The following is a 12,635-nucleotide window of genomic DNA, read 5'->3' on the forward strand; positions in this document are numbered from 1 at the left end:
GCACCACTATTATCAACACTATCAGTGTTTGCAGTGGTGGGTGTGCGAGTGTCATGCTTAGCGCATTCGAAGTGGTAGTTGAATGTGGAAATTTCCTTCCGGTTCCACCCCGCGCCGCCACGCACCCCACGTCTTCGCTCATTGCGTCTGCTCGGCTGGTATCGATTTAGCTCGAGGCCAGGGATATCTCGAATATTTGTCGGCGATAAAGCACACACAATTTTTAATGCTTTATCTCGCATTTAAAGATTCAGTCAGGCCGGGGGCTTGTTATGTCGATAAGACACGTGCGGAGACACACAAATACAATTTGAATACAATGGGCAAGAAAAAAATGTATGAATGAATGACTTCAAAGGAGAAAAATGTTTTTTTTTTAGAAAACCTGCATTGAAATATCTATTTTTGTGCAAAAAATGTGCAAATAAATTACGTTGAGGGAAAAAACACGACTATATGCAACCATATGTGCAAATAATCATATTTTAGTTGAAATTTATTAAAATTGATTGAAATTTATTGAAAAAAATCGTTAAAAATCAAAAATAATATTAAATCTAATAATAATATGCCAAATTCCGTATTTAGAATTTATTAATTGATGCGATAACAAGCTTTATTTAGTTTAATATTAAATACTTTAAGAATAGTAATAATCAAGCCGTGTAATCCGCTAAGTGACCGGCGCGCCTCAAACCTCGGCAACCAGTCGGTCCCTAGTGATGGTGGTGGCAGCGTTTGCGCGACTGCGTAGCTCGCAACGATCCAGCCGGCCGTGTCCTGCACAAGTTCATCCACTACGCAGGATCCAATTCGATGCCCGGCCGCTCCAGACCAGCCGACTACCAAAACAACCATTTTACTATCGCTCGTCGAGCGGTCGGGCGGTCTGACCAAGTCAACTCTCAAAATTCACACTCATACGCATTTGCATCTTTTGGCGCTAAACAAATGCAAGCTCAAAACTCTCCACAAGCAAATCAAAACCAGTAATAATTGCAATTCAAACGCACAACACAACAAACACACACAACTGAAAATCAACGTAACGTGTTCCCAAATATAAAGACTGTGGTTAGCTGCTTAAAATCATAGTGATTAATCGGTAACACGAGCGTAAAGCTCGGCAAAGGTATTTTATTATATTTCAAGGTTATATTTTTCCATTAGATGCATGCATTTAATAAATGTCTAGAATTTTTATTCTTTTTTTGATTAAAAATTTCGTTTAAATTTTGCCGTTTTACATTAACGAATGCTATGTGTTGAAAATTGTGTGGAAAACTTTTGACCTTGAGTGAAAGAAAAAAAAGGCGCAAGCAGCCATTCGTTATTCTTGTTTCTCGCCCGGGTTTCATTCGTAGGAGGCAGTTCAGAGAAGCGAACGTGCCTCGGATTGTTCTAGATTGTGGACGTCTAGAGATGTTCGCTGGCTGAATAGTGGAACGGGATGGAATTGAGCGCGAGCCAGATTTCACCGTTTGCAGGATGTGGAGATGCTGGAACAAGAGAATGAGAGAATCGTGAGCGATGTGAATATCGTTTTGAATCGCAATGCGAAGTATTCATTGAAATATTGATTGCAGTTATTCACACACTTAACAATTATGTATATTCTGAGTTATTATAATTTATTTTAAGGTTAGATTAATGCACATATGCATAAAAAGTTGCATATATCATTTTTATATTGTATTGGTTTGTTCGGATTTTATTTTTAATGATTGCAATTCGAAACGTGGGGATGTAGGCGGAATCTGAGCGATTTTTGCATAATGCATTGTATGTGGGCGCGCGCGGGTGCATTGTTAACCAGAATTTAACGACTATCTATATTTAGACGCAAGTAACACTAAACTTTGCAATATTTTGACGTAGATTTTTAAAAATCATATCATAAATTTATGCAACCCAACTTACAGTTTTACGGAAATTGCTGTATGATATAATATTTTGTGTATTTTTAATGTTAATGCGTTGTTAGAAGCAGTTTATAGAAAATGTAATGCTCCCAGAACGTTTTACGAGTTTTATGTGTAACGATTCAGTTTATTTGCTCGTTTTGGTAGCATAACCAACATGAATATAGGTAGAAACTTCTAAAAATGAAAAAGCGTTTAATCGACTTTATGTCATCCAGTCTACTGAAATATTACGCTCTTAGCGACTTGCCAGGGCCAATTACACGTGATGCATGTTCATGTGAACAAAACAGGCGCATTATTTTTTTGCATGCTTTACTGGATTTCAGAATACCTTGAATATCGTGATGAAATTCGAATCTCTAAAGGCCATGCAAATACTATTTCGAAAAATGAATGAAAATTCTTCAAATACAAATATTTTATTCACGCAAAATTTTTTTTTGTTCAAATGTGGTTAGAAAGTGGCATAATTTGATCCACACCAGCGCCACCTATCGAATAATGAAAGAAACTATCACTTTCCCGCATAAATTGTGAATTATTGTTTTACAAGTTGCCGAAACACCATTTTAACATTTTTGAAGTTAGGTTAATTTCATCTGCTGGACTTACTCATGTAATCTTGTTGGCTCGTTACGATATCGACCAAGTTCATGAACGAGAAGGTGTTAATTAAGTTTCACCGTGTTGCGCAACGTTTCCAACGTGTTTTGTATATTTTTTTCTCTCAACAAATACGAACCTATTTAATGTACACATAATTATATACCGTAATACTTCATGTGGCGTACTTATCAGGCTTCCATACCAACAGTTTTTTTTTTTTTTTTTCACCAACAGTAAAACAGTACAACATATAATACTTTCGTTCCGCGTTCATGTAATGGCGTGTTCGTCCACATAGTGATAAGTGTCCGGATGTTTTACAACTTGCAACTAAAACAATCAAAATAAATCGTTAATAAAATCATCAACACGAGGATTATATTTCATTATTATTTCATTATAAAGTTTATAATGAACATAAATTTATGTGTATTTAAATATATTTCAATGTGATGACGCATGTGCTAAATTTTTACGCATTCTAAAGCAAATAAATATTAAATTATACCTGTGATACGTACGAATTGAGACGTAAAACGTGGTCGTTATGAAACAAGAAAGTATTACCGCGTGTATTGTTTGCTTCCACACTGTGGTGATCACAGTCGCTCCATTGTATTCTGTTATCAATAGTGTGTGATTACCGACGGATGTTGGTTCAGCTTATTTTTCTGCTTCCAAGAGTGAAAAATCTTTCATTTTTTGCGCGTTTTTCTTAATTTTTATTTAAAAAAACATGTTTAATATAAGATTTAAGACTAAAACTAGAAGCATGATAAATTTACCCTCCGAATGTTTGTAAGTTGAACAATCAATTTAGTATCTAAGAATATTTCCGAGTTAAAATATTAAAATTTAATTTATTTATTTGTGTTTTAGTACTGGAACAGCCGAGACAGCTGCGCTTTTTCCAGTTGACAGTTGTGTATTCTCCGAAGAGAAAGACAAAACTTGTGCCAATAATGACGACGCCGGCGACGCTCTGGAAGACATAAAACATCATCTCGATCCCGCGCTCCTTAATGGGTAAGTTATACGTGTATAACAAGTTGCATACCAAGCGAAAACTTCATCAAAGCATTCAAAACCAAAAATTTCAATGCAAATGACGAAAATTATACGAGAATTTAACATAAAATTATCAAGGATAACTTTAGCGGAGTATAAATTATAATTTTCAACGATTTACACAGCACACATCCAATAAATTTAAACACATGCGGATAAAATATGAATTACGATAACCTCGATAGGAAATCTCAACGGAGTCATAACTTGAGCTGAGTTAAACGTTAATACAAAGTGTTACAATATCAACCACTATTGCTTTTGTTCAACTAGTTAGTTGTGGTGATTATTGTCGCACTGTATGCGCGAAAATAAACAAAAATGATCACAATCCCATGTGTGTACGCATCACCAGCGACAATTCCACTGCTTCTGCTGGCTGTCTGTCGTCACAAAGCTTTTTTCATGCTCCAGAATGTTTGACGCAACATGTTGCGCGTATCGTGATATTTTGCTTAATTCAACATTAGCGGACAGTATTAAAACAACGCTAAAACCATCAAGATGCAAATAAGAAATTCGTTCAAATAAAGCTAAACTATTCGTTGTAGTTGTATGCAAATCCAGTTTTGTAATTTTATCATTAGTGACTTTAGTAGTTCTGTGGTGATTTAACGCAAATGGCACTATTAACTTAAGTAAAAAAAAAGTATAAAAATTTAATTCCGTTTCTGCTGTGGTGTATAAATGAAGTGTAGTGAAATTTTTCGCATGACTTGTTCATTTCTTGCCGTGTGAAGCACACTCGCCGGTAGAAGTCTATTTTCATACGTTCGTAAAATGCGACTTTGTGTTATATGTTCGCGCTAATTACTTTGGAACAATAAATTTGCGTTTTAACGGTTTCGCGCGCGTACCGCTCGAAATTTTTGACACTGATTAAAATATCTATTCAAGAAAAGTGAATTTTTTCGTGTGTGGGCGATAAAAAGTTTAAAAACCACTTGATTTATATCACCTACGCTGGGTCACAGCTGAGTATTAGTCAACGTGCTTTTTTTTCGGCATCGCGAAAGTATCGAAACGAGCAACACGCACACATCGCGACGAAATCTCCCAAAATCGTGCGAAGGACGACCGGCTGTGGTATAACTAACGCTTTTATTTTATAAACGCCATTTGAGCGCGAACGCTCAACACTCGGAACATGATCACCCAGTCGTTATGAAAACTAAACGTGGACAACTTTTGAGATTCGTGCCAGACGTTTGTAGTGAAATGTTGATCGTTGAATTCGTTGATTTTAATTAAGTTAGTGCAAAATAATGGATTTAAAAGATGATAATCTCGATGAAGATTCAGAGGAGCTTGATAAGAACCACGAAAAGAAGCGCAAACTCGAGCGGGAGAAGAAAAACAAACAGAAAGTTAAGTTGGTGGATAAAGGCAAGGATAAGCGGAGATTCAGTATGCCGGTGCTGCGGGTGCTTGTATACACGAAGAAGAAAATCAAAAGGCGCTCATCGTGGACGTTCTGGTGAGTATGCGGCAAACAGCTGGTGTTTGTTGAATTTTGAGCGGTTATGTAGACAAACCAAAAGTCGAAATGAACACATAACACAGCCGCGGGCAAACGCAAGGTTACATTACGGAATTTATAATAAAATAAACGAACGGATAAATTTTGAATGGAAGAAATCTGTGGGAATGTAGGAAATTGTGATGCAGTGTTGGTTGCCTATGTCACAAATACAATTTAAGTTTTCAACTCGCAGTTATTAATCAATTATTCTGAAGTTAAACGTTTTATAATAGATTTATTGCATAAAATAGTTGTTTAGGTAAATATACATTTGGTTTACAACAAATTATTGTTAAAAAGCTAGCCGGTTTTGCATTCTACCCTAAAATTTAATATTTAACCTAAAATATTGAATAAAACTGTGTTGTTGACATTTGTATTATTTTAATACATTATTTTCATCAAACAACTACGAAAATCTAACTCAGAAACTGTTTGCTTTCGATTTTCATCTTCTCTACCAACTTTCATTTATGGTTATATTGTTTTTCGCTGTAAGTTTTTCATCTATCTCTTGATGTTCATGTTGAGTTTTCCAGCCTATTAGGCAACACAACCCTAGAGATAAAGTTCTAGAGGACATTGTCACAAAAAATATCAAGTTATCTAAGAAAGGCTGCAATTCCAGACATGAAACTGGAAAGCTCGCCGGCGCACAGTTCCTTGAACCCGGACGCTATTAATTTTATTGGGATATCAAAAGGATAACTCCGGCGGGCATGACTGCGCGTCTCCTGCGACGACACAAAACACTGACATGGCGAATAAAGCAGAAAGTCGGCATTAATTATGGAACAGGGGCGGCTGGCTTGCATCCATTCATTATGAACCATGGGAAATGTAATATTGATCTACTGACATTGAATTCAACACTGGTGGGAATTTTGCAGGAGTCAGCTTTGAAATTCAACGCAATAAAATTGTATTGTCATGCAATGCAACTTTACGATGAGATTGCAGGAAAAAATTTATAATAAGCTTGATAGACGACGTGGAAAGCCAGCTAGAATATATTACACGTATATTCCATCGGTTTTATTACCTCTAAACATATTGTAACTCAATGGTAGACTAAATTTCGTACTTTTTCAGTTTTTATGTTTTTTTTGTTTAATTTTGGTTAAATACCTATCAAATTCTCTTGTAATTATTGATGGTTGGATAATGCTGGACTACGTGTAATATGATAACACTCGGTGTTTAATCAGCATGGTTGTTTTATCTGGTTGAGTCTTTCTCGCCTACAGCCTGTACCAGACGCGGTTATCGATCTCGTTCGGCGAGAGCAGCGGACCACAACCACCAGCAGAATTTCGCACATTTCTACAGTGGGGGTTGGTTCAGTGGCTGTGAGCATGGCAACACTCTTGTGCCAGGAATTGGCACAATTTTCAGAGCATGCCTTTTTCATTTGACTTTAAATGCTATTTTATACCAAACTCTAGGAGAATAAAAACCAAATGCAATTGAAATTTAATTTGTGGCTTACATAAAACCTGCATTTGCGTAGAGAAGATAATAGCGTTTAATTTAACGTAAATATTTTGAATTATTTTGGATTATTATGTGGATTTTCAGTAGGAATTAGTTCAATTAAAAGAATTAGATTAGTATGTCAATCGCAGCACTCAAGCCCATGTTTTGTTGAAGCAGTACGCCTGCAATTCTGCTGGATGTGGATCAGAGTGGAAAATCAATTTAGGGCAGTTATTTGAATCCCCTTCGTTTAATTTCAATCGTAAATAACTTTTAACAGTTACAATTTGCTAATTCTCCCAACATTAATACGAAAATGCAATCAAATTTAGAGATTGCATGTAAATGCACTTTAATAATATTTGCTGATCACTTCCGATAAAGATTCCAAATCACTAAATCAACATTGCTACGAGATACTACAACTTACTTACACAAAATGACTAAACATAGGGTGGGAGTTGAATTCGCGTAACCCACTTTCACAAAACACAAATTATTTCCGATTTTGGTGGGCATTTGAAGTTGATCCAAAGCTAATTACACGCGTGTGCCTTTCGCCAACTAGAAATATGCGGTGTGTTCCGCGTTCGCAAACATGAATTCGTTTGAATGGAGTAGTTGCAAGCGTTGCAAGCGTAAATTTAGCGACATGAGCGTACCCGCCCACGAAACGTATTTGGGTCAGGGAGAGCCAGGGAAGACCGATATATACAACAACTAGTTAAGCCTTGTTCAAGTTTGCCCTCAAACACGTATTTATACTGTTTCGTCGCTGTCACTTTTGCTTTCAACCTTTGATCATTCACGTTGTTTGCTGCAAGTTGCGAAAATTAGCCATCTCAAAATGCGCCGGTTTTAATTACGTTGATCGCTGCAGCTGGACCAAATAATTAATATGAACGAATCAGCGATTTCGTGTCGTCGACCGTTGATGCGCTGGGACATCGTAAAGCGATGAACGCGCTCGATTGAGTACCCGTCTCGACATCATATCATTCGACGATGTCGATTAAACGCTGCCCGAAATGAGCGCAGAGATGAAACAGTAGCAGCTGTAATAAATGGAAGTCTGGAACGAGCAGATAACGCGCAGATAAACACAAATCCTCTAAAGAGAATCCAATTTGGTGCAATTGATGAAAAAATAAAACCATTTTATGTTGTTTTTAACATTATATGCTTGATATCACTTAGCGTAATTATTGTTTAGTGCACCAATGAATCGTAAATTTTAATTGAAAGCGTTTTTTGAATGAAGCCAATTACTCCAACCGACAGCACCGCGGCTATTATCTAATAAACGGTAGAAATGCTGAATAGATTTGTTGTTTGGGTTCGTACAGTCGCGAAGCCATTTTGTTTTGACTGCACTGTTTAACGATCATGATCATGGTCCTTTTCATCATACACCTACACATATTATACTTAAATATACAGTGTGTCTTTATAACAGTCATAAATCTATAAAATTTATAAAAATTATTCTAAAATTATTTAATTTACCGAAGAAAAAATTTAAGTATGCAACACATTATACTTTAATATTATTGTATAACTGGTAGTTGTATAATACTCAACCAGTTGGTATATGTATATGACGGTAGGTGGAATAAAGGAAACAGTTGAAGCAAACAATAAATTGATAACGATAACTCTAATATGAAAGCGGAAGGCGGGCTTGTTTGGCTTCGCGTTAATTAAACGTAAAAGCTTTTGATATCTGCGCTTTAGATCGTAATTTTCGTATTTTAGAGCTTTTCGCGACAATTTTTAGTGCATTGCGGTGCAGTTTGCCATCTACTGAATTCTCTTTTGTTTCATGTTAGTAATAAACTATAATATACTTTGTTTGGTTCAATATTACCATGAAATTATAGCATACTTGCTTTAACCCTCGGCTTCGCTCGCGAATATCTAAAATAATGAAGTTGCTTCCGTACGCGTCTGTAGTCACAGAAGAAGTAACAATGAAGTAGAATGGCGGGAAGTTTAAAATGGCTGAAAGTATAGTCTATGGAAGTATAGTGTACAGTCTCCATAGTGTAGTCAAAAGGATTTGATGTTGACGTAGCTGTCGGTAATACAGTGTGATAATACAATGTGATGGTACTATAGTACTTAGGTTTGAGCTTCATTGCTGGAATGCTAGATGGCGTTAAAGTAGTCAATTAGCCAGGTGCAGAGGTATTATTGGCTAAACAATTTCTTTATTATATTTAAAAAATAATTTTTTTCTTAAATAAAAAGTAGCCTATAACCATTCCGGGACCACTAAGAGTATGTGTACAAATTTTCATGATGATCGGTTAAGTAGTTTATGCGTGAAAGTGCAACAAACATCAGGACTTTCGCATTTATAATATTAGTAGGGACGTGAGCAAATAATGAAAAAATGTAACCATTGTTTACATTTTTATATTGGATCATAACAAAACAGTATTGTGGTCAAAGCCCTTTTGACATTAATACCAACGATCAACCTTAGGCCAGTACAATGTCGGAACAAAGTCCAATGTGATTTGTCGCACGCAATTTTCATGTTTTCATTCATGAAAACTGCGCCAACGATGTACAATAAGTATAATTGCTTTAGTATGTTGTTAGCTACATATTTTATGCTTTATATCGCGTTATAATCCATTAAAAAGTTCAAGTTTATCAAGTTCATTAGAAAAAAATAATTAAATTTGTTTATTTTAATTCAACAGATAGAGAATATTATTATTTAAAGTTTAAGGTTATTGCCACTGGACAATGGGATTTTATTTACATTAAACTCAGTAGATAAATATTTATCTAAAAAATATTTTTTTTATCTCTAACTGCCTAATATCTTATATAAATTGCCATCATAACGAAAAAAAACCGGAATGACATCTCATCATCTCATCAGCAAGTTGAAGCCGCTGCTTGCTGGTTTCTTGCCCTTTGCAACAATTTGCGCTGCTTCATTGCGTGCGGAAAGTAAATGCGTCTCTTGTTGATCAAACGCGTCTAATATATTGTGCGTGGATCAAAAACGCCCGGGCCACAGAATCCATTTGTCACTTTAGCAACTTTTGCCGCATTAGCTAAACGAGCGAAACCGAACGCCATGAAAATGGAAGCCGCCGAGGAACGTTCTCGAATAACTGATGATGCGCGCGAGACGTCTACACGAGAAGGGAATTTAGTGCGAAAACGTTTCACGTCGATGCGCGCCGAAAGGGGTTAGAGACCCAGCGAACGCCGTGGTCTGCATTGAAATTCTATACAAGTAAAGTCAATTTGGGGGATAACCGTTGCTGCTAATACCAGGAAACGAATTACTCAACTTTTTTTAAAAACTAATTGATTTCTATGCAGGCTAAGCTCGATTTTCTTCTCCGCTTTCACACTTATCAAGTTTTGAGATGTTGAAAAAAGGACCAAGTGCCATTGCGCAGGCGCGTCATTTTGCGGCGGTTGTGGCTCCTAGTATTCTTGTTGTGTGTAAGTTTGGTTGCCTGAATTGTCTCTTCTTAGCACTCACCGCACGTTTTTATTTTTATTTTTTGTTTGTATCCGTTTGTCGTGAAGTAAAGTCAGTCGACTTGTCTCAAGTCGTCTTCGCTTCGTCGCAGTCACTATCACACTCTAGGTGAATGTCCAACTCTGTTGTGAATGGTGACTACTTGCTTTGAATTCATATCAGGCGTAGCTCGCAAGCAGCTGACTGTGCGGACGGACGGACTGGTAGGCATGGAAGTTGCGCCGTCGCTGCTTCTTTGGTGTGCGCCGCGCACACCGCACACATTCGGAACTCCGTACCAGCCATGCCGCAGTTGTTCTCCGTCGGGCGTTGGTTGCGCTTCACGTGCTAGTAGAGTCCGCAACGCGTGCGGCCGACCATCGACCGATCTCCTCCTCCGTGTCGGCTACGAACTCGATCAGCAACAATGCCGTAACCAGCACCGGCCCGCCGTAAACCGTTTTGCAATTTTTGTTTCTCCTCGGTTCTGGTACACGCGGTTTTTTCATTGTGTTGCGTTGTTCACCTTCTCTCCGCGTAATCGTGGCAACACTTCTTGATCAAACTCTAGCTGACGGTGGTTTTGTAAACCGTTTATGGCATAAAATAGAAATTGGAACGCGAACGTTTTGCTTTCGTGCACATATTCGCCAATATACGTCGCAGTAGAGTAGAATTTGGCATTTTTTTGAAATAACTGACCCGTCAACGTCAAAAACACATGCATGACCACGACGACCAGTGACTCTGTGATGTTGTGTTTCGTGCAATCCTTCGAGGCGAAGGACAACAAAGATGGGATTACGACGAAGGATATCAAAGAGAACAAATTACGCATGGTCAAAAACAAATTCCTGCGAAAGTCACGGTAAGCCGTGTTAATTTCTCTTCTTTTTGCGACCTCTTAGTATTATATTATGGTTTGTGATGACATTTAATCCTCGCAGTCAACAAAGATCAAGTTATGATGTTGTCACGATGCCCGCGGTAGTTTAACGAATGTAATATTTCATCACAGCAGCATAAACCAGTACTAAGTAGCTGAACTACTTGTTTGTAGAACAGTCGAACGATAATTCTTGCTAGCGTTATAACTGGCTGGCTGATTTACAGCTCGTATTTGTTCAATTTCACAAGCGGAATCTACAATAAGGTAGATCTTAACAATTGCGAAGGAGATTAAAAAACGTTACAATTGCTGTGTAGTCTTTAAAAAACGGAAATGAGTCTGAGAAATCAACAGACCATGAAGGTCGACTTTGTTTATACGATTCTTTATACTTCAAACCAAAGAGTTTCGGAAAAAATGCGCATCTTCATGAATATTTTTCTATTTTTTATTTTAAATCAAAAATAATGTGGATTTTCACATTGTGTGATTGTTTCGATCCAATCTTGGGAAAAGTCCAGATTGCCATTAAATATTTACGAGCAGCACTGATGAAAAACAGTTTTTTACCTAGTTGTAAATTATAATGTTGGTTTAGGTTGAAAGAACTCGAAATACAAAAGCCCAAAGGGCTTTGCAATTTCATTTGATTAGTTTTTTTGCAGTTGGTATTTTTTGCGAGGATTACTCACCATGTTTGTACTGCAATTTTTATTATTATTATTTTTTGCTTTCATTGAGTTGTGTCCTGTGTAACACCCTTCTCGTGTTTCCTGCGTTTACGTGGAACCGCCACCCACGCCCTTGCACACCACGTTTTTTATGGAATATTAATGAGAAATCGATGCACCCTACAAGTGGCGACATATCCGGCGCCCCATGATGGCAACGACTGCTGCGATACTTACTTAACCATGTACGAACTGATGAAATGTTTAAATCCAATTAAGTTTACTACGATTTTCAATAGTAAATTAAATCTGATTAGTGGTTAAACATTTTTTTATGCTGGAAACAATAATTCTTACGTAATTTATTAATGAGTGTGTATAATATACATTTGTTAAGTAGTTATTACACTTAAGTTCCTTATCGGTCGTTACAGTTTAGATTTGCATAATTTCTTTCACCACAGATTTACTGATTTATGTAGATTGTAATTGAGTTTGACATGCAAGTCATAAGAAATAAGAAACCTGTTTTCAAAAATTACTATTCTTATGCGAATTTTTGCAAGGTGCATACTCATACATTTGATGAGAATTAATCCTTACCTTAGTGTATTCTATTGATTAATCCATATAAATTTTAATTAATACATTAAATGTTCATTCTTGTGTGGGAGTTTTCAACTTTCTTGCAATGGATAATGTACACTTTACAATTCAATTATTCAAATTCTTAAAAATACATAATTAACAACTTATAGACATTGTAGAAAGTGAAAAGTTGTTAGGTTAGTCGGTTAGAAAGTTTTTCAAAGGATGTGCGAAATTATGTATGTTATGGATTCATTAAAAATGTAGTTTTTAAATAGTGTTTTACATGTGGAATTTAATTAACACGAATTTTATTAATGTGTGTTATTTGCCGGTTTTTTGTAGGTACCTATTTTATATGAAAATGAAATTTGAAAATGAATGAACGTATGAATGA

The 12,635-nt window shown here is 36.5% G+C and overlaps 1 protein-coding gene and 2 long non-coding RNA genes across 7 annotated transcripts in view; 2 read left to right on the forward strand and 1 right to left on the reverse strand.

Moving 5' to 3' along the window:
- Positions 1 to 12,635, forward strand: part of LOC135801214 (GRAM domain-containing protein 2A-like) — a 33,255-nt gene that overhangs the window by 1,822 nt on the left and 18,798 nt on the right. The window contains exons 1-2 of one of the 4 annotated variants that reach the window (XM_065314606.1): positions 3,183 to 3,329; positions 3,411 to 3,557. In XM_065314606.1, the coding sequence (XP_065170678.1) occupies positions 3,268 to 3,329; positions 3,411 to 3,557 (209 nt within the window). In that variant the 5' untranslated portion in view covers positions 3,183 to 3,267. Of the gene's footprint in view, positions 1 to 3,182; positions 3,330 to 3,410; positions 3,558 to 4,213; positions 5,077 to 10,396; positions 10,959 to 12,635 lie in introns of those variants that run through there. The other 3 variants (XM_065314604.1, XM_065314605.1, XM_065314607.1) reach the window with 3 other exon arrangements.
- Positions 1,244 to 3,179, reverse strand: LOC135801226 (uncharacterized). 2 transcript variants are annotated; one of them, XR_010550332.1, is made up of 3 exons: positions 3,053 to 3,179; positions 2,538 to 2,861; positions 1,244 to 1,499 (listed from the first exon to the last, which is right to left on the reverse strand). It is a non-coding gene; the product is annotated as an uncharacterized lncRNA (long non-coding RNA). The 2 variants fall into 2 exon arrangements; XR_010550331.1 differs by having other exon boundaries at positions 3,040 to 3,163.
- On the forward strand, positions 5,083 to 8,090 carry LOC135801225 (uncharacterized). Its single transcript, XR_010550330.1, has 2 exons — positions 5,083 to 5,615; positions 5,750 to 8,090. It is a non-coding gene; the product is annotated as an uncharacterized lncRNA (long non-coding RNA).

This window comes from Atheta coriaria, unplaced genomic scaffold (genome assembly GCF_025399875.1).
Source record: "Atheta coriaria isolate IRGN ID8LTWV9N9 unplaced genomic scaffold, Caltech_Dcor_3.1 hic_scaffold_10_pilon, whole genome shotgun sequence".
In the NCBI taxonomy this organism is placed as follows: domain Eukaryota; kingdom Metazoa; phylum Arthropoda; class Insecta; order Coleoptera; family Staphylinidae; genus Dalotia; species Dalotia coriaria.